A 19,418-nucleotide genomic window follows, 5' to 3' on the forward strand; every position below is an offset into this window, starting at 1 on the left:
TAACACCCGCCCCCCATTCCCTGCTTTCCACCACAATAAAACGGGATATTAAGCAACTGCTTTCAGACCTAAAATTCCCTTTTAGCTCGTACTGAAAGCTATTTAATGAGAGGACTGTGTACAACTGTATGGAAGCTCATTGCCGCCAAACAAGTAAAACAACAGTTGAAACCTCAGGAATGTCAACAAACTTCACAGTAGGTCAAAATTATTAGTAAATCAAGAGTATGACTTGAGTCTCCTCTTAATAGTATAAAACATTGTGGATTTCTATACTACATGTAAAAACAGTACAATTACTCTGTAGTATGGATCTGGGACACTGCAAGTGACTTGAATTGCTATCCCATAATTTGAATGTAGACAGTGAAATTTTCAATATCTGAAACCTATGACTTACAACCAATATTTTGACTTAGAAGGTATGTTCAGAATTTTTCAGTTTTTCTTAAAACAACAGTCAGGTGCCCATATGAACACTGAAAGTCATTTGGACGACTGAAGCTTCATATTAGCTTCAGATAAACTTTTAAATACATTTTTGCACAGGAGGACTGTGAATTTTATCCCCCATCACTAACATTGTAAATGCATTGTGAAGGGATCTTCTAATGGTCACAGCAAGACTGTTGTTTTAAAACAGACTTGAAAAATTGCAAACCCATCCTTTAAAAAGTGAGCATTTTAACTTATAACGTTATACTTTTACTTTTTTTTTTTACTTAGGTATCTTAAAATTTTGACCTACTACTACCATTTTATTTTTTACCATTCCTACTATTTCAACATTTCTCTTTTCCTGGTGAAACTGGGTTTGCATAAAAAAAATATACTGAGCACATTAGAGAATTTATTAAATGACCTGTCTTTGTCTGGAACACAGCTCTGTAGGCATCAAGAGGAATTCTCTGACTCAGCAACTCTTTGATATTCCCTGTGGGGATATATAACTTTCCAAAATATGACAGCAATCTTGTTTCAGTGTTTTATTAGAAAAAACAGTTTATACCATACTGCCACAGTTGCATCACTGTACAAAGCATAAAACCATTATGTCCCAGTACTGGAAACAATCATTCATCCCACCTACACATAAAAAAACAGCAATTGTTGCATTTAATGCCAATTTAAATGCAATAATTATATAACTTTAAATCTTTTTTTCCATATGTACTTTGCAATGCAGCAGCTCTTTTGTGCAAAGTGTTGACTTAACCATAAATTAATCCTTTAGCTGTCAAATGTCAAGTGAAGAGGTGACTTTCAGGTTAACCTTAAAAAGGAACCTGAAATGAAGTTAATTACAGAAAAGGCAAATCAATCTTGCCAAACACGCTGAATGTGCAAAGTGACTGTTCTTTCAGATTTAAATGATCAGCCTTGGCTCCAGCAGGGCGTCCCATCGTTCTGTCACCTGTGGGAGGAAAGTAAAGACATTACTTAAACTATGATTACAATAAGATTAAAACAAGATCTGTACAGATATTACAGGAAACAATACCGCATCATCCAGCATCCCAAAGACAATAACTGCTGCTTTCTGCATATGCAGCTGTTTTTGTCAATCCCCACCTTTCTCCTGTTTGTACGAGTAATTGTAAAGAGGGGATCACTGGGTGAATGGGCTCACTCAAAGTAGAGAGAAGGGGGGTAGAACCTGGGCTCAAAGACAAAAGAAAGGCTTTGGCTTTAACTGCTTGTGCTGACTGTAAGGGTTGTCTACTGCCAATCATACAGACAGGGACCCAAACACAACTGTGATTTGATAAGGCACATGAGGGAATAAGCTTTGTTGATAGATATGACAACTTTAATACCTCACTTGTAAAGGTGCCAATATAACAAAATGAAAGCTAATGCGAATATTCACCTCAGAAGGTGCGAGTGTGCCTTTGTTAGGTTGTTGACATGTTGGCTGTAGGAAAATAGCCATAGTTGGCTGTATTGACCAGCAGCTGCAGCTGTTCACCATCAGGCTGCAAGCAGTACACAGCAGTACTCACAAGCTAGATGTTTTACAGTCTAGCTTGTGAGTACTGCTTCTTATTGTACAGTGAGATGGGGACAGGAAACACAGAAGAAACTGATGAAGAAACTCTAAAAGACTGTATCAGCACAGAATTCATACTTCAACTAGCATCTGTTTTAAGTAAAGGGTGTGTATATTGACTATGTTGTCCTGATGATGTGATGATACAGCAAATGTAAAAGTGTGGTTTAGGTTTTTAGCTTTTTAAGACAGAGGTCTCAAACATTTACCTTTCAGGAATCTCAGGAATCAAAGTATTTATTTATATTCGAGACTAAATAAGCGACAATCAAAGTTCGGAACAAAAGCGGCCTTAGTTATCATATATCATGAGTTTAACACTCAAAATACTCAACTAATCTGCTTGATCAGGACTGTGTGGGTGTGGTTTGACCAGATGTGATTGACAAGGATCTGACAACTTAAGCCAACAACCACACTATCTGATTCTGATTCAAAATGCTGCTAAACTCTGACTGGTGCACAGAAATATGTGACATCACCCTACTCCAACTGAAGCCTACCCACTTTTAAAAAGTGAGACAAGAAAGAACAAGGAGACAAATACAGAAGCCTCTCATGGGAGGGACTTCATCCATCAGAGTAAGAGGCTGTTTGAGAAAATAGGTTTTCAGAGCCTTTAAAGCTGCACTAGTCAACATTTTTATTACACATACATATCTATGTATGTGTAATGTAAAAGGCAACCCACATAGAACCCAACTCTGCAGATCTACTGAGTCTTTTAGCCTCTTTTAGCTCATTAGGTTGATTTTCTTTGCAAGTCTTTTCAACAAAAAAGTTCTGATAAATCCACTTAACACTACCTGCCCAGCACCAAACAACAGACTAATAAAATTAGCAACTAGCCGAAGAGCTGGATAGAGTTGGTGGACACCAGAAGAGAGCTAAAAGGAAGTGAATATTGGACTTGGACTATCATAATCAATGAATGCAGCTTTAAGTCACACAGAAATTAGACCATTCCTTATTTTGCTGGGGAATCTCATAGAACCTGAGATGGGGAGAGCTGCTGTTCTTGAGGTAATTAATAAAGTAGTGGCTATGAGCTGACGCTTACACAAGATTCTCTGGACACAGCATACTCCACCCTCTCAGAGCCATCTGGGTTCTGATAGACCAGGTCAAACTTGCCAGGCTCAACAGGAGCTGAGGGAGAAGCAGAAAAAATATGAGTAATAAATGTGGATAATATGTTGGAAAATACTGTACAATCTGTTTTCCAGCAGAAATTCCATAAGCAGTCAGAAAATATTATTCCCCTAACCTAAATTAATCACAATGCTGAATGCTATATCCATGGTAGGCGTACAAGGTTACTCATCAATACCAGTGATTCCAACATTTTCCAGCCCAATTTTGGAGGAAAAAACAAACTTTCGCATGTGGACATATTAAATTTGAACTAAGACTTTTAAAATGTGAATAGTACTGTCAGAGAACTGTTGATTTTGTTGAGGTTCATGCCCATCAGTGGTGAAATGATCCTTACCACGAGAGGCATTTAACAGTTCCAGCTCAATCTGTTTGGTGGTTGGGTCAAAGCTCACAATCTTTCCCTCCTAAAATGTACAGCAACATGTTTGGTGAGTAACGTAATCATTACAGTAGTATGAATGAACAAAACTTCATTAGGGTGCTCTCTCCAAGCTCCTTCCAAATAGCATGAGATATATAATCAACACTGACTGGCATTTTTGATAACTGCAGACGAAAAATATTACACTCACCTTGTATTCTGATACCTCTGGCGTATAATTCTCAGTTAGCTCCAGCAGCTGTCAACACACAAAGGAAATGGTGTTAGGAAACGAAGTTCACAACTTGATACAAAGTTCAGTCTCCTCTTTCACAAAAGATGCACATAAGTGATACTATTGTTTTCTTTTATTGGTAGCGGATCTATATTAATGGAAGACAGATCATGAAGATGGTTCATTACTGCCTGCAATTATGGTAGATATGAAAATTTTCACTTGAGAACAGTCCACCTGCATCAGCTTGCAACAGCATGAAATGGCTATTAGTAAGGGCTAGTTGGTGAACTAATGTAGCTGGTGAGCTAACTACTTACACACTAGCCAGCCAGGAACATGCTAGCACTAGTCAGTCACAATAACTGAGTTTCTTTCTATTTTCTCTATATGGTGCCATTCACTCCCCTCTAGCATTTCTCTCTCAATTTTTAGCACATCATTTCATTAAATTAGGATTTTTATTGAAGACAGAAAAAAGGTAGCAAACTTGCTAATTCTTAGTTCAGTTGCTAACATGAAAATAAGTTCACACAGTTATTCATACAACTTATTTGTACCATCAACTCCTGTCTCATAACTGTAAACCATGGCTGTTCTGTGGAGCAGTTTATTCTCCTACAGATGGAGTTAAATAAAAGTGGATGGTGCAAGCTAAGCTACAATAGCTTCCTCCATTCTCCAACTCTCCGTTCCCTCAAAGGTCAGTATTGTCAAGACTGTTAATATTGGTCAAAAGTGTGAATTTGTGAGTCAAAGTTCACCAAAGTTGAACTTCATGCAAAAATGTACAAATTAACTTCACCCCCAAGAGCAAATCCACTGATTGTAGCAATTCCAATTCTATTTGCTCTTGTGACCGGGCCTTTAGTCTGCATATTACTTTCTCATTAATCAATTACTGTGTTAAAAAATTGTATGACCATTTTTGATTGAAAACAGCTTTGAGGGAAAATGAAAGGTGAAAAAAGTGAACAGTGGAACCAGTTACAAAGCTAAACAGCCTGGGTACAGTGAGAGCAGATACGCTGTAGTTCATAAGAATAGACTTGGCATACCTTGAAGGCAATCTTCTGCCCCACCTGTGGAGGGGCAGCTAGCTGGGGCATTGAGCTGTAGTCCTTTTTTGGAGCACTTTCTACTCCATTCTGCACACAGAGACACATGTAGGAAGGATTAAACCCAATGTCTTTACATACACAGTATTAATACAATGACCAGACCATGTTTACATGCACACAACAGATGTAATTGTATCCTAATAATACTGTGACTGAAGCAAGACTTATTTAAATACCATTCTCAGATTTGGACTGTTTACTAAACCCCTCCTCTAAATACTGATTATCCAATTAAAGTTAAGCAAAAGTAACTGAACAACAGGCCTGTTAAGCTTTTATTTCTCCACCTGCTAAAGCACTGCAGTAAGAGGGATACTCTTTGTATAAGGAAATCAGATGGTGGTGTCTTTTTTTAAGACTTAAAAAACTAAAAACAGCAAATGTATTAAACTGTGTTTTTCTGCTCTAACGTTACGTTAGCATTCCTGGTTAAATAGCATACTACATACTGTAGAAACCAAACCCATCATTACTTTCAAGGCCAGGGGCATTTCATACTATATTATTTGGTAAGGTTATAGATTCTGTTTTTAAAAAGCCCTTCATGACAGCACATCCACTGTACAGTATTTCTCCACTGTGTGCCACTGTTATCTTTGTAATCTGTATATTCAGTGCAAGAATGGAAAGATTGACAAGCATAGCCAGAGTAATTGAGGGGGGCGGGGCTTTTCTGTCAATGAAAACCTCTCTCCAAACTTGTTTCAGTTTTATTTAGTTCCTTTAATCCATGACTATTCTCTCTTATGGAAGACAAATAAAAGTCACTTGACCTTGAGGATAAATCAATTATTATTTCTTCAACAACTGAGCAAAGCAATGGCATTGAAAATGACAGTATCTTAACACTAATGTCTAGTCATAAAGGTGCAGACAGACCTGGAGGACCACTGACATGTTGCTCAGTAAATCAGTGTGGGCGGACGGCTCCTTGGCTCCATCATAGCTGAACTCAGAGTTGGTGTTGTGCCCTCTGAAGCCCCCTCTAACTTCACCCCTACCCCTCCCTCTCCCTCCAGGACCAACACCACCACCAAAACCATCAAGCCTGCCTCTTCCCCGGCCGTGACCTCTCCAAGATGACTGATTACCCACACCACGGACCGGCTGCTGCACTGGCCGTCGGATGATCAGCTCTATCTCCTCTTCGTCGTTTGCGTTACAAGACTGCGGCTGTTCCCCGATTTTGTTACGAGGAGGCACGGCCACACCAGAACCCTGTTTCTGTGCGCTGTTTGTGGACTGCTGAGAATGTGAGTTATCACTTCCTCTTAATTTGGGAGTTAGGGAGGTTAAAGGTTTGGTTTTTGGCGGGATTTTTGCACTGGTTGCCTCATCAGAGGAGGAGTCTGTTTCTGAGGAGGATGACGAGGGAGGGGGTAATTTTGTCTGAGCAGGTTTAGGGTTTGGAGGCGCCTTGGAAGCAGCAGGGGTGGAAGATAGCGCTTTGGTAGCTGGTTTTTTAGCAGCTGGTATTTTGGGAGCTTCATCTTCCTCGCTACTGCTGCTACTGGAATCTGATGAGGAAGCATTCTGTGTTTTTGCTTGTACCACAGGAGGCTTCTTGGTGCTTTTAACTGGCGGTTCCACACTTGCTGCAATTTTTTTGGTAGAAGCAGCTGGTTTCGGGGTGGCAGTCGGGCCATTTTCCTCTGCCTTCTTCCTTTTTTTCTTCTCTGTTTTGTTTCCGAGTGACTTCTTACTCTTCTCATCACCTGAAGTCTGCTTGGCGTGTCCCTCCAGGCTCTCCTCACTCCTCTTTTTCCTCTTCTTTTTCCTCCATTCCACATTCACTCCATTTTCTCCTGTCCCGTCCTCCTCTGTGGGTCTTTGTCTCTTTCTGCAGTTTTCACTTGATATATCTGGGTGGCTGCTGTGCCCATTCACCCAAGTCAGACAATCCACCTTCACCCTGGAAAACAGGAACACATCTTTAAAGGAAGAGACTAACATTTTCAGAAATATGCTTTCTTTTAACCACTTTGACCAACAGCAAATGAGATTATATCAACATCAGTGTTGAGCATCAAAGTTTTTCTTATTGCATTCATGCTGAACACATTTTACCTAACAGGGTGCACATCAAGTTCAATATGTAACCATAGTAACCCCTGAACCTGCTCTGTGCTTGTCTGTGCAGACTGTTTGAGCTGCTACGCCACATAGTCCACATGAGAGAACATTAGACTGACCAGACGACTAGCAATAAAAGCACCTGAGGCTGTCGTTATCTCGCACCACATAGATGCTCTCCGTGTGCGGCAGGTAGCAGTCCTCTAGGAAGAGGTTGAGGATGTTCCTGCGGCTGAACTCAAACTTGTCTCTGATGATACTCTCCAGATCTGCCACCACGCGACACCTGTTCAAATCCACGAGCAGCCAGCACATGCGGCAATCAACGACAGCCGGCGGCGGGTAGTCAAAGTACAAGCGCACACGGATGAAGTTGTTACTGTTAACAGCCATCACGGATACAACATCAATGCTTACGCCAAAACACACCATGCGCGTGTTCCGCCGGCAAGATATACGTCCGGCCGGACTTTTCAGAATAGAGTGTCAATATCTAGTAAACTAAAAGAGGCTGCAGAGAATTAAATCACATCATTTACAAGTGATTAACATGTGAAAAAAATAAACTGAATAGCTTATCAGAAAGTGAGAAAGTCATGACCCTTTATTAATGCCCTACTAACATTTACAACTGCACTGTTACCAAATGTAAAGGAAAAATCAGGATTTTTTACAATGTACCCAATAGTCGTTCTTTATAATGGTGACTGATCTATTAGTTAAGTATTCATTACATTAATAAAACTATTACAGGATAGGACAGCAGAAAAAAAATCTGACATACTTTTCTTTTTTTTCTTCAAGCTTTTCTCAAACCTCTGCTTTATTTATTGTTAATTACTGTATTTCATCTCCTCAGGCCTCGACGTTTTTCAAAAACTCCTCTTTCGTTTAAACGACATCGCGACGTGTGATGAGGGGTCCCAGGCATACACTTTCCTTTATTTTAAGGGGACACAAGCCAAAAAGGTTGGGAACCACTGGCCTACATTGTCCAACAGTGTATTCAATATGGACGTTAGTCGGTGTCTGTCAGATATATGCAGCTTATACTGTATAAAAAACACATATATAAACTGTATTCTTCATTTTCATAATCTTACAAGTAAAAATGTTGACCACTTGTGGTAGTCATGATTTGGACATTTATTTTGAAGGACAAATGCTCAACAGGAAGTCTTACCTTCACATGGCCAGCGTCTTCTCTAAAGCCACTCATTCACAACCCTGCCCACTGCTGGCATGGAGGTGTAAGTTTTAATATAGCTTTAAATCAGGGGTCTGCTGCAGCCACAGTTTCAGAACTTGACACTAGGGCTGGATGACATGGAAAAAATCAAATATCACGATATTTTTGACCAAATACCTCGATATTGATATTGCGAGTGGATATCTGCTCTTCCTGTTTGCACAGAAGGAGGTCTGTGGATTTTGGTCCCCATCACTCACATTGTAAGCACTCCACCCTCTCAGAGCCATCTGGGTTCTGATAGACCAGGTCAAACTTGCCAGGCTCAACAGGAGCTGAGGGAGAAGCAGAAAAAATATGAGTAATAAATGTGGATAATATGTTGGAAAATACTGCACAATCTGTTTTCCAGCAGAAATTCCATAAGCAGTCAGAAAATATTATTCCCCTAACCTAAACTAACCACAATGCTGTATATCCATGGTAGGCGTACAAGGTTACTCATCAATACCAGTGATTCCAACATTTTCCAGCCCAGTTTTGGAAGAAAAAACAAGCTTTCGCATGTGGACATATTAAATTTGAAATAAGACTTTTAAAATGTGAATAGTACTGTCAGAGAACTGTTGATTTTGTTGAAGTTCATGCCCATCAGTGGTGAAATGATCCTTACCTCGAGAGGCATTTAACAGTTCCAGCTCAATCTGTTTGGTGGTTGGGTCAAAGCTGTACATTTCCCTCCTAAAATGTACAGCAACATGTTTGGTGAGTAGCGTAATCATTACAGTAGTATGAATGAACAACACTTCATTAGAGTGCTCTCTCCAAGCTCCTTCCAAATAGCATGAGATATATAATCAACACTGAGCTTTAAATCAGGGGTCTGCTGCAGCCACAGTTTCAGAACTTGACACTAGGGCTGGATGACATGGAAAAAAGCAAATATCACGATATTTTTGACCAAATACCTCGATATTGATATTGTGAGTGGATATCTGCCACATTTACAGTCTTTTTAGCATAAATTCCCTCTTTGTGTTTCCTCGGACAGTGTTTTCCTGTTGAGCTGCGGAAGTATAGTAACAAAAAGAGGAACTTTGGCACTAAAAAGACTGTAATGTTGAAAGATATCTACTTGATTTGACCTCTTTGGACGCTGAAGCTTCATATTAGCTTCAGATGAACTTTTAAATACCTGTTTGCACAGAAGGAGGACTGTGGATTTTGGTCCCCATCACTCACATTGTAAGCACATTATGAAGGGATCTTCTAATGGTCAGTATGAACAGGAGGAATGATTACAGCAAGAAAAACATGTTTCAATGTTCATTTGGTCTCCTGACTGTTGTTTTAAGACAGATTTGAAAGATTAATATTAGAAAATAGTATTAGTATTAGAAATCCTGTTCACAATCCACAATTTATTCAGTTGTTTATTTGTTTGTTTGAATTAATTTCTTTTATTATATATTTTCCAATTTTTCCCTCTCTTTAAATTTACTGCAAATGTAGGATTTTTTGTTGTTGTTTTTGTCTTCCTGCACATTAACACACTGCAAAGTTCATTTTAAAACTGAACTACCAAAAGAAAAAAAAGGACGTCGGTCAGCTGACAAGGGGCGGGGTCACATGATTTTTGTAGCAATAAAGCCGTACAGCGCAATCCACAAGCTCACACATCAACAACAATGGGCCGGACAGAGGCAGCCTGCAGTTTGCTGTTTTTACTCGCCATCTTCATAAATAAAGGTATGATTTATGGTCTGTATATGTGCCTACAAGTGCTTAAATCTACTGCTTTCTGACCGACGAAAGTTAGACTTACCGAACACCAATATCGGTTTCGTGTTACATGCCTTGACTCAGCTGACTGCAAAACGAAAGTAACGTTTGGTTTATTTACTTTAATAGCTTAATAGGCCTATACCGGTTTGTTAGTTTAGTTTAATTGTTCTGTGTGTTACACGGTAAGTGAATGTAATTGTTCTGCGCAGGGCTCTCCAGTCCTCTGGCAAGTAAAGAAGATTGGAGCTATGTGGAAGTGAGAGATGGAGCCCACATGTTCTGGTGGTTGTATTATGCTGACAGCCAATCTGCAGAAAACAACGACCTGCCTCTGGTCATGTGGCTGCAGGTAGGACACGATCGGGTTTACATGCATTAACCTATTTACAACAAGCTACACGCTGTATACTGTACATGATTTGGGTTATTGTGGTTTCCTCCCCAGGAAGCCACTAGTTACCATATATGAGAAAAATCAGTCTGCAGGGGTTGTGTGAGTTAGGTAATCTTTTCCAGTGAACGCTATGTCTGCCTATTCTTGTCAAAAGTTTGTGGCAAAGCAGCATTAAAGGACAGGGTCAAAGTTTTTCAAGTATGTCTAAAAACAACAGTTGGGTGCCCAAATGAACATTGGAACAGGTTTTGCTCACTGTAATCATTCCTTCTGCTCACACTGACCATTGGAAGATCCCTACATACAATGCAAGGGATGGGGGACCACATCTACTGTCCTCATCTTGTGCATAAACATATTAAAACGTTTATCTGAAGATAATATGAGGTTTCAGCAGTCTGAGTTAGTCAAATATAGTAGATATCCCCGACTTCATTTCACTTCCTGTTCAGCTCTAGTGGATTATTAAAAAAGAGACTGTGACGTTGAAAGATCTCTACCTGATATGACTCATTTGGACGGTTGAAGCGTCATCAGGCTTAGACACACAAATTTATAACAAAGCCTGTGTTAAAGGTTGGGAGCAGGGAGTTTAGAGTTACATTATGTGACATATTATTATTTGAACCTATTGTCTCTGCCTCTGCTGCCTTGATTTTGACCTTCTTCTTTGAGTCTCTTTGTCACAAGTCCTCCAACTTTATAGAAGTGCAATACTAAAACGCTAACTAAAGCAGATTTTAAGTATCTGCACATTGATTTTCGCATAGTGTATATGAAAACCAATGACTGCTGCAAAGGTAGAAAGAATGCATTCAAAAGTCAGAAACAATATGGTATGCCTTGGGAAATATTTGATAGTAAAATACAGATTTTTAGAAAATAACACACTAAAACATTTATGTGGTCTATTTATATAAGTGGAGTTAAAATTGGAAGCTGGCTGTTCATATCTCCACATAAGTAGAAAAAAGCATATGGCTGCATGACTAAAATGAGTAACAACAATGTTGCTTCTAATTTCAACCACAGAAGAGGAACTAACTAATGCAGTAAGGTGTCTTTAACTGTAAGGCCCAACCCTCCAAATGTTTAAGAGTCAAACCAGTAAAAATTGGATATAATATTGCTGTGGGTATAATTGTAGTGTTTCTTCAGTGAATGAAAGGTTTTCCTCAGGAAATTCCCTATTAGACCTACAACATCAAAACATTTATAGCCCTGTGCTCTTCCATAAAATAAAACTCTGATTAGAGAAAGTGAAGCTATTGACAGACAGCAATGTATGGCCCATAATAAAAAAAGGTTCAGCTTATAATCATCAAACTTGAACTTAACTTCTCATCTCATTTTTTGTGATCTTTTTTTCTCATCTTTTTGTGAATTGAGTTACTTGATGTGTCTAACAGCTTATGTTATGTTCTTAGATGCATATGGCTTTATACTACCGAGTGGTCACTTAGGTCCTCCAACCAAAACCTGTTGGCCACACCACGTGCCAAACTAAAAACCAAAGGCAACTGTGCTTTTGCTGCCCTGGCACCCAGACTTTGGAATAATCTCCCCACTTCCAACAGATCAGCTTAGTCTGTTGACTGATTCAAAAAACACTTGAAAACCTACTTTTTTTTTTTTTTTTTTTTTAGAATAGCTTTCCCATAACATTAGTTAAATTCAAGTGTGTGCTCTGGGTGATGACTGTATGCTTGCTGTGTTCCCATGTGATGTCTGTATGTCTTCTTGAATGTGTCTTTTATGGTTTTCTTGCCCTCTTTTCTGTGTGCCAATGTCAGTGTAAAGCACTTTGTAACCTGCATTTAAAAAAGGTGCTATATAAATAAAGTTTTACTTACTTACTTTTGCTGTATTAAGTAACACCAACACCTTAATGTTTGAACCTGATCAGAATGTCTGCTCATGTGTCGTCAGGGTGGACCAGGAGGATCAGGAAGTGGTTTTGGGAACTTTGAAGAGATTGGACCTTTGGATAGGAACCTACAGCCCAGAAAGACGAGCTGGGTAAGATTTATGGTTTTAAGGTGTTTTTTTTTTTTTTTTTTTTTTTTTTTTTTGTTTTTGTTTTTTGTTCAACGTGCTCTTTAGTGATCAGAAATCATGGAATAAGCAAGACAGTCCACTCAGAGATATGCTTTAAAGGTTGTTTTTTTTTAATATAGAGGAGACCTGTATGCTTCACTAAAGATGAATCATTACTTGCATTGTGTTTGAAAACCTTTACCCAACATCTTGTAATGGACACCTTTTGTAACTTGTAATTTAGCTTGCAATAATTCTCCAAGTAAAATCTGTTGAAATTAATGACATACAGGTTAACATGAGGATTCTGTGTGTTGGCTCTCACAGGTACAGGCAGCCAGTCTTTTATTTGTAGACAACCCCGTGGGCACTGGCTTTAGCTACGCCGAAAGGCCAGACGGCTATGCTACTGACGTGGCCATGGTGGCCTCAGACATGCTGGTACTGCTCCAAAACTTTTTCACCAAGAAGACCGAGTTTCAGGTATGCTAGCTGGACACTCACAACAATGTAGTTGTCTTCACTGAAGCATGTTACATTACTCCACAATGAAACAGGAGTCGCAAAGAACATGTTAGTTCTGATTTTAATTTCTTGGAAGACACCAGAGACCCACAAGTGTTCAGGGGCAGCATTAGCTGGTCTAACAAACCTAAGGTGCTCATACCTAAAAGTCCAAACACTCAAGAGTTTGAATGTTTCAATCTCGCTGAATGAAATTGCCATTTTGGCAGGACTAAACTTGACTATCAAACAAGGTCATCTGTCAGTCAGTTTTGGACACTGTTTATGGCCAAGCTAATCACTATTCTCAGTAATGCTTGTGATATTACGCTGGAAAAAAATCAAATTGAACATGTTAAAGAAAGTTTAGGTAAGTAGAGTTTACTGCACGATATTAGCTGACACAGGCCAACCAACAACAGCCTGGTTAGGCTGGCTGGCTCACTTGCCAGCTAGAGTCAGGGCTGGAGCAAGGTAGTAACTATAGCTAACAGGTAACCAGCTACTAAGCTTAGCCAGCCATCCAGCCTAGCCAGCCTTTGTTTACGAAGGGGACAAAAGAAGCCAAGTCAAGAAGCAACGTTCTTACAAATAGAAATAATGAATGTTATTACAATACAAGCCGGAATTCCTTTCTAGTTTGCTTTGAGTCCATCTCCTCTTAGATTTAAAAAAAAAAAAAAAAAAAAAAAAAAAAAAAATCACTGACATTGCTTTGCCCCACTACATGCTACTATTAAATTTGAACTGATAATTATTTTGTTATCTGCAGAGTGTCCCCTTCTACATCTTCTCTGAGTCATATGGAGGGAAGATGGCCGCAGCTATCTCCATGGAACTCACCAAGGTGAGTCTGACAGCAGGATGTAACCACCTCTCTTTTCAAAATCCCCTTCAAGTCCATGTGAAGTCAATGGTATTGGAAAGTCCCTGTGTCAAAGACTTGTCATGTGATAGATGAGTAGGCAAAAAACATGATCCAAAGAACAGTTACATGGCTTGCAAAGTCAGGAAATTATTTTAGAGAAGTAGGACTTTGGAAGTTAATAAAATCTTCATTTCGGAGTGTAACCACGAATGTGTTGCCAGCCTGCATTGTAAAAGACTCATGTACTCTGTCTGATAAATTAGACATTCTTAACTGCTTCAGGTTCTCTTCACTTTGTTTTTCAGTCTTAACATCCTGATCCAAAACAGCCTAATGAGCACTCTTCACCACCCCTAATTAATTCTATGCTTCAACCATTCAATCTTACTCCTCTTGATGTGATAGATGTCCATAGAGCCTTAAAGCAACTGGATTCTAACAAATCCACAGTTCTTGACAAGCTTGATCCTTACTTTCTCAAGTTAGCTGTAGGCTTTATAGCAGAATCTCTGACTTATATTTTTAATCTTACCCTTTCCAACAATTAGATTCCTGACTATCTTCTCCCTTTGCTGAAAGGAAGGGGTCCCTCAGTTGTTAAAAACTACAGGCCGATCTCTAAGTTATGTGTTTTAAAAAAGTTTGTTAGTGAACAACTTTAAGAATTTTTAGACACAAATGGTATTCTATCACAACATCAGGTAAGTTTTAGAAAACAACACAGCACAATAACCGCTGCTATCAAAGTGGTGAATGCCATTATTGAGGCGCTGGACTGCAAAAAATATTGTGCAGCTCTTTTTTTTTTAATTGATTTTCCAAGGCTTTTGACACAGTTGAGCATGTTGCTTAGGCAGATAGACTCTACAATATTGGCTTCTCTGGGCATGCTGTTAGTTGGTTTTCAAATGACTTATCAGCCATAACACAATGTGTCCAGTTTGCTGGGTCTTCCTCCTCCTTCCTCCCTGTGTCAAAAGGTGTGCCCCAGGGTTCCATACTGGGAACACTGCTGTTCTCCATATATGTAAATAATCTTTGTGATAATTTATGAAATGCTGCCATATATTCATAAAGCCCTCCTCTTTGCCCTGTATCCTAGTACTGAGCCTCTCCATTGGATGATTTCCTTGTACCACTGTGTTACAGTGGGAGGCTTGTAACCTTTTTGATTTTAATTATTTTACAATCTTTTCTTTAGGGCCACCCTCAGGACAAACTACATTTTCTCATTGAACATATAAAGAGGTCAACACCAGGTGCTGTGAGTGTTAACTTTGTGTCTTGTCTGTCCAGGCCATTGCACAGGGGAAAGTGAAATGCAACTTTGCTGGTGTGGCACTTGGGGACTCATGGATTTCCCCACTGGGTCAGTATCAGTCTCTCTTTACACCTATACCTCAACCTTTGTACATGTTTCATATCAAAAACAAGCCCAATGAAATGCTGCACATCTGGATTATGGGACACACTAATTAAGGCACTGCTAAATTACATGTACATTACACAATGGCAAGGCCTTAAACTTAGATTTTCAGCAATTCATTGTGTGTACAAAGCATCAGCACAAGTTAAATTTACTATAAGTCTCCATAGTCTTCAGGTGAAACCCTTCTTACTATACCAGCTACTATCATTCACTAGACTTTACTATAGATTTTTGACCCAAATGTAAATGTATTAACAAAAGATGCCAAGGAATAACATGGTTAGGAAGGTGTGGAATGGTGCTGGGCTGTAGGAATGGCTGTAGATTCTTAGGGGATGTCCCAGTAGCCACGCTCCTGAGCATCTGTTCATGCAGCACCAGTTGGGTAAGTGTGTCCCATGTCTGAAAAATGCACACACGGTATACTTAACCCATGCTTGATGAACTAAGAATTGAGGGTGTTGTATACTGTACTGATTTGTAAAGCCCCTTGAGATGCTGCATGAGTAGGCACACAGGCCAATACAGGAAAAGTAAAACACTATATTGATTGGTTTCAATAAAAGAGGCCGCAGAGTTCATCTTCACTTTCTAGGTGTAGAGGAGACCAAACTACTCACTGTTAGACATGTGCTTCATCCACAGACTCTGTCATGACGTGGGGACCATACCTCTACACTACTGTAAGTAACAAACAGTAGGCAAATGTTACTATTTAAATGTTTGAAAGATTTTGGAAGCAAGCTGGTGTGTTGAGATTTGGTCTCTTTGCTGTGCAGTCACTGCTGGATGATAATGGCCTGAACGATGTCAACGGTGCAGCAGAGGCAGTAAAGCAAGCCGTGGAGCAGCAGGAGTTTAAGAAAGCCACCGAGCTGTGGTCTGTAGCCGAGACGGTGGTGGAGCAGGTTGGTACAACACAGGAGGAACCACAGCTGCTGTAGAGCAAAGGAAATGTTACGCGTCATTGTTCAATGCTGTAACTTTTTCATATAAAGGCAGCTATTTATAGCATATATCAGTAAATACTAAGGAATACAATCTAATATGCTGTCAATGGTGAAATTGACTGATGTATACTGTAAACTTTAATGGTGGCTGTGTATCAATTAAAATGAATAAAAGAAAACATTCCATCATTACAACCCAGTTTGCGTTCAGGGATCATGAGGTGTGATGTAGTCTTTCTTTGATTTTTCATGTCAGAACACCAACGGAGTCAACTTCTACAACATCCTCACGCAGCAGCCGGATGAGAAACGTACCTCTTCAACAGGAGAGGACTTCATCTGTAAGACGCTGCGCCAAATTATTGCATCCACTCGACAATTTTAAAATCTCTTAAACAGCTAATGGGGTTTTGTGAATGAATGTGCTAATTACGTGTAAGTCTAAATGTAAATCCTTTTACACTCATTTGTCTACTTTGACCTTTTAACCTGTGTTCTTCCTCGTTCCACCAGCTCTTCAGACACGTCGCCATATTCGACCCTTGCACAGCCAATCACTGAGTGAGCTGATGAATGGGCCAATCAGGAAGAAACTGGGTATCATCCCCCAGAATGTCACCTGGGGAGGTACTGTTTCTATCATCCATATACTTTGGGGGGATTTTCATAATATAAATTGGCAAATAACCTTTCTCACAGATTCACTTAACACACATACAAATGTCCAGTAAGGGAGAATAACAGAAGCAGCAAACGGATTCCTTTTGAAGTGGCACATATTTATTTGAGAAAATATATGGCATTCAATCATTTACTATGTATGCAGAATTTTCTCTTGGGTATGAACAAAATTTACAAGCGGTCTAGAGCTGTTGTAAGAGTCAAAAATCTGTCTTTCTACACGTGGAAAAACACTGTTTGACTTAAGTATTATTGAAGAGATTAGACTGGGGAATGCCAAACTCTGTTTGCAATACTTGCAATCAGACAAAACTACTCTCTAAAGAAATACTTTACACAGGTTACAACTCTTTCTATCTCACAGTTGGAATGCAGTCATCTAGGGGGGCAGGAAACTGACCACTACCCAAAATATGAGCCCTGTTAAAATTAATCCCTAACTAGCCCCATATTTAAGAGCAGCACTCACAATAGGATTGTGTTTTGTTTTTTGCTTTTTGTTTTTTAATGGCAGCCAGGCACAGATCAGAGAGCTCAGTAATACTGAATTGTAAGAGTGTTGTTCCATGTGTGCCTGTAGGTGGAGCTCTTCATCCACCACCACCTAGACCCAAAACACCAGCTTAGGGATATTGGCTACCCAATAATGATGCAATTTGACAGAACAAACCCTCCATACTCCAGAGCAAATTTTTATTCCAGATGTTTAAGTCCAGTAAGTTTAAGAAATATGACTTTGGTGTAAGTATTGGTATTGTTTGAAATAAGAATTTTGGCATAATCACCATTTTTACAGAGTTGATTCTGCCAGCCAGCTTTATCCAGGTCTACCTTTTTTAAATAATTGTGAAACAGATCCTTATATGCTTTGGTCCTACATTTGTAAATATTTCCCTCAGTAGACTGTGAGTCCCCTCTCTTCCTCCTTTTTGCGTACATTTTAATCTGCCAAGTAAATATGAAACCAAATCTGTCAAATTCAGAAGACAATAACGCTTTACTGTGTGTCCAGGCCAGGCAGAGGATGTGTTCACCTACATGTCAGGAGACTTTATGAAGCCGGTGGTGGATATAGTCGACCAATTGTTGAGCGCTGGAGTCAACGTCACTGTCTACAATGGACAGCTGGATCTCATAGTGGACACCATGGGTAACTTATTCAGCATACTACCTTCTGTTCCACATTCAGAGCAGCTGAGTGATTTGTGAACGGTTCACACTGAGGACCAAACACAGGTCCTATTCAGTACATCTGTTAGTGTCTGTTACACCATCCAGGTGTTTCATTTCTGTATAGAATGCAGCTCTGCCACATTGAATCTCTACTTCTTCTTCTTCTTCCAGGTCAGGAGTTGTGGGTAAAGCGGCTGAAGTGGGACGGGCTATCTGGATTTAACAATCTGAAGTGGACTGCCCTGGATGACCCCACCTCCCCAGGCGTTACCGGAGCTTTCTGCAAGACCTACAAGAACTTTTCCTTCTATTGGATCCTGAAAGCCGGTCACATGGTAAGACACCGGCTAAAGTGGTGTAGTCTGTAAAATATCCTCAATGTGGAATACAGATACTGCGATGGACTAGTGGGGCCACTTTTTCTTGTAATTTTAAGAAAGTTATTTTACAGGAATAAATTCACAATTTTAGGAGAGAACAGGAAACTGTATTAATGTGAAAGGCTGTCTGTCATGGCTGCCATCTGCTTGTGTCAGCACTGATGAGCTCCACCCATGGTTCCACACCGCATGCTGTGTGTCTCTATTTCCAAAAAAACAAATTTCTGTGTTTGACTTATTTTTATTAAGGCATTTTAAATCTTCCATACATGTAGTCCAATCTAATCATACAACACCACATTAGGTTCTTGAAATATAACAACCTTTTTTGTAATACTATGACTTGTTTTTCCTCCCAAAATTATGCCTTAATTCTCAAAATATTATGACCTTTTTCTTAAAACTAACAACTACTTATAACATGACAACTTTTTTCTCAAAATAATTAGACTCTCTCAAACTCAGTTTTTCTTCCTAACAGTGGCCCCACAAAGAGATCACACATTTTTGATCTCATGTCTGTCGATTCAATAAGTTTGGGTTATATAGTAGTCTGCTTGGCATTTGCTGAGCTTATTTCCTACACAAGTTTTCAGTAGTTCAAGTTTTTTTGCTGAGCACTAGTGAAAAATCCTCTGGTCGACAGAAAGCGTATTCCAGCAACAGGCCTTGATGTCCCTGTTCTTGGGTCTGCTTATAAATAACCAGTTTGTCATTTATATGCTGGCCTTTGCTGTGGCCTATTTGCTGTTACATTATCTTGTTTCTCAATGAGAAATATTAAATATGAATTTTTTTTTTTTTCTTTTTCTGTTGTCACAGATTCCCTCAGATCAAGGACCTATGGCTTTGCAGATGATGAAGATGATCACCCAGCAGGTCTGATGCACCCACTCCGATGCCAGCTGGAATGGCTCTGACAATCACAATGATCAAATTGACTTTTTTTATATTTCACTTTCTGCTGAACCAAATCAAAAATTTTCTGTCACAGCAATGAACAACAATAAAGATGATTGTTTTTTTGTAA

At 39.4% G+C, this 19,418-nt stretch overlaps 2 protein-coding genes across 2 annotated transcripts; one reads left to right on the forward strand and one right to left on the reverse strand.

Moving 5' to 3' along the window:
- Positions 1-971: 971 nt before the first annotated feature.
- coil (coilin p80) lies at positions 972-7,450 on the reverse strand. Its single transcript, XM_044332478.1, has 7 exons — positions 7,141-7,450; positions 5,805-6,837; positions 4,863-4,952; positions 3,781-3,828; positions 3,543-3,612; positions 3,111-3,199; positions 972-1,414 (listed from the first exon to the last, which is right to left on the reverse strand). Exons 1-7 carry the CDS (start codon positions 7,428-7,430, stop codon positions 1,367-1,369), a joined length of 1,668 nt encoding a protein of 555 aa, XP_044188413.1. The 5' UTR covers positions 7,431-7,450; the 3' UTR covers positions 972-1,366.
- Positions 7,451-9,811: 2,361 nt separating this feature from the next.
- scpep1 (serine carboxypeptidase 1) lies at positions 9,812-19,418 on the forward strand. The gene is made up of 13 exons (XM_044331468.1): positions 9,812-9,936; positions 10,182-10,321; positions 12,296-12,385; positions 12,731-12,886; positions 13,680-13,754; positions 15,072-15,144; positions 15,850-15,887; positions 15,984-16,112; positions 16,411-16,495; positions 16,668-16,781; positions 17,848-17,985; positions 18,180-18,343; positions 19,211-19,418. Exons 1-13 carry the CDS (start codon positions 9,876-9,878, stop codon positions 19,271-19,273), a joined length of 1,326 nt encoding a protein of 441 aa, XP_044187403.1. The 5' UTR covers positions 9,812-9,875; the 3' UTR covers positions 19,274-19,418.

The sequence above is a fragment of the Thunnus albacares genome, chromosome 17, assembly GCF_914725855.1.
Source record: "Thunnus albacares chromosome 17, fThuAlb1.1, whole genome shotgun sequence".
Classification (NCBI taxonomy): domain Eukaryota; kingdom Metazoa; phylum Chordata; class Actinopteri; order Scombriformes; family Scombridae; genus Thunnus; species Thunnus albacares.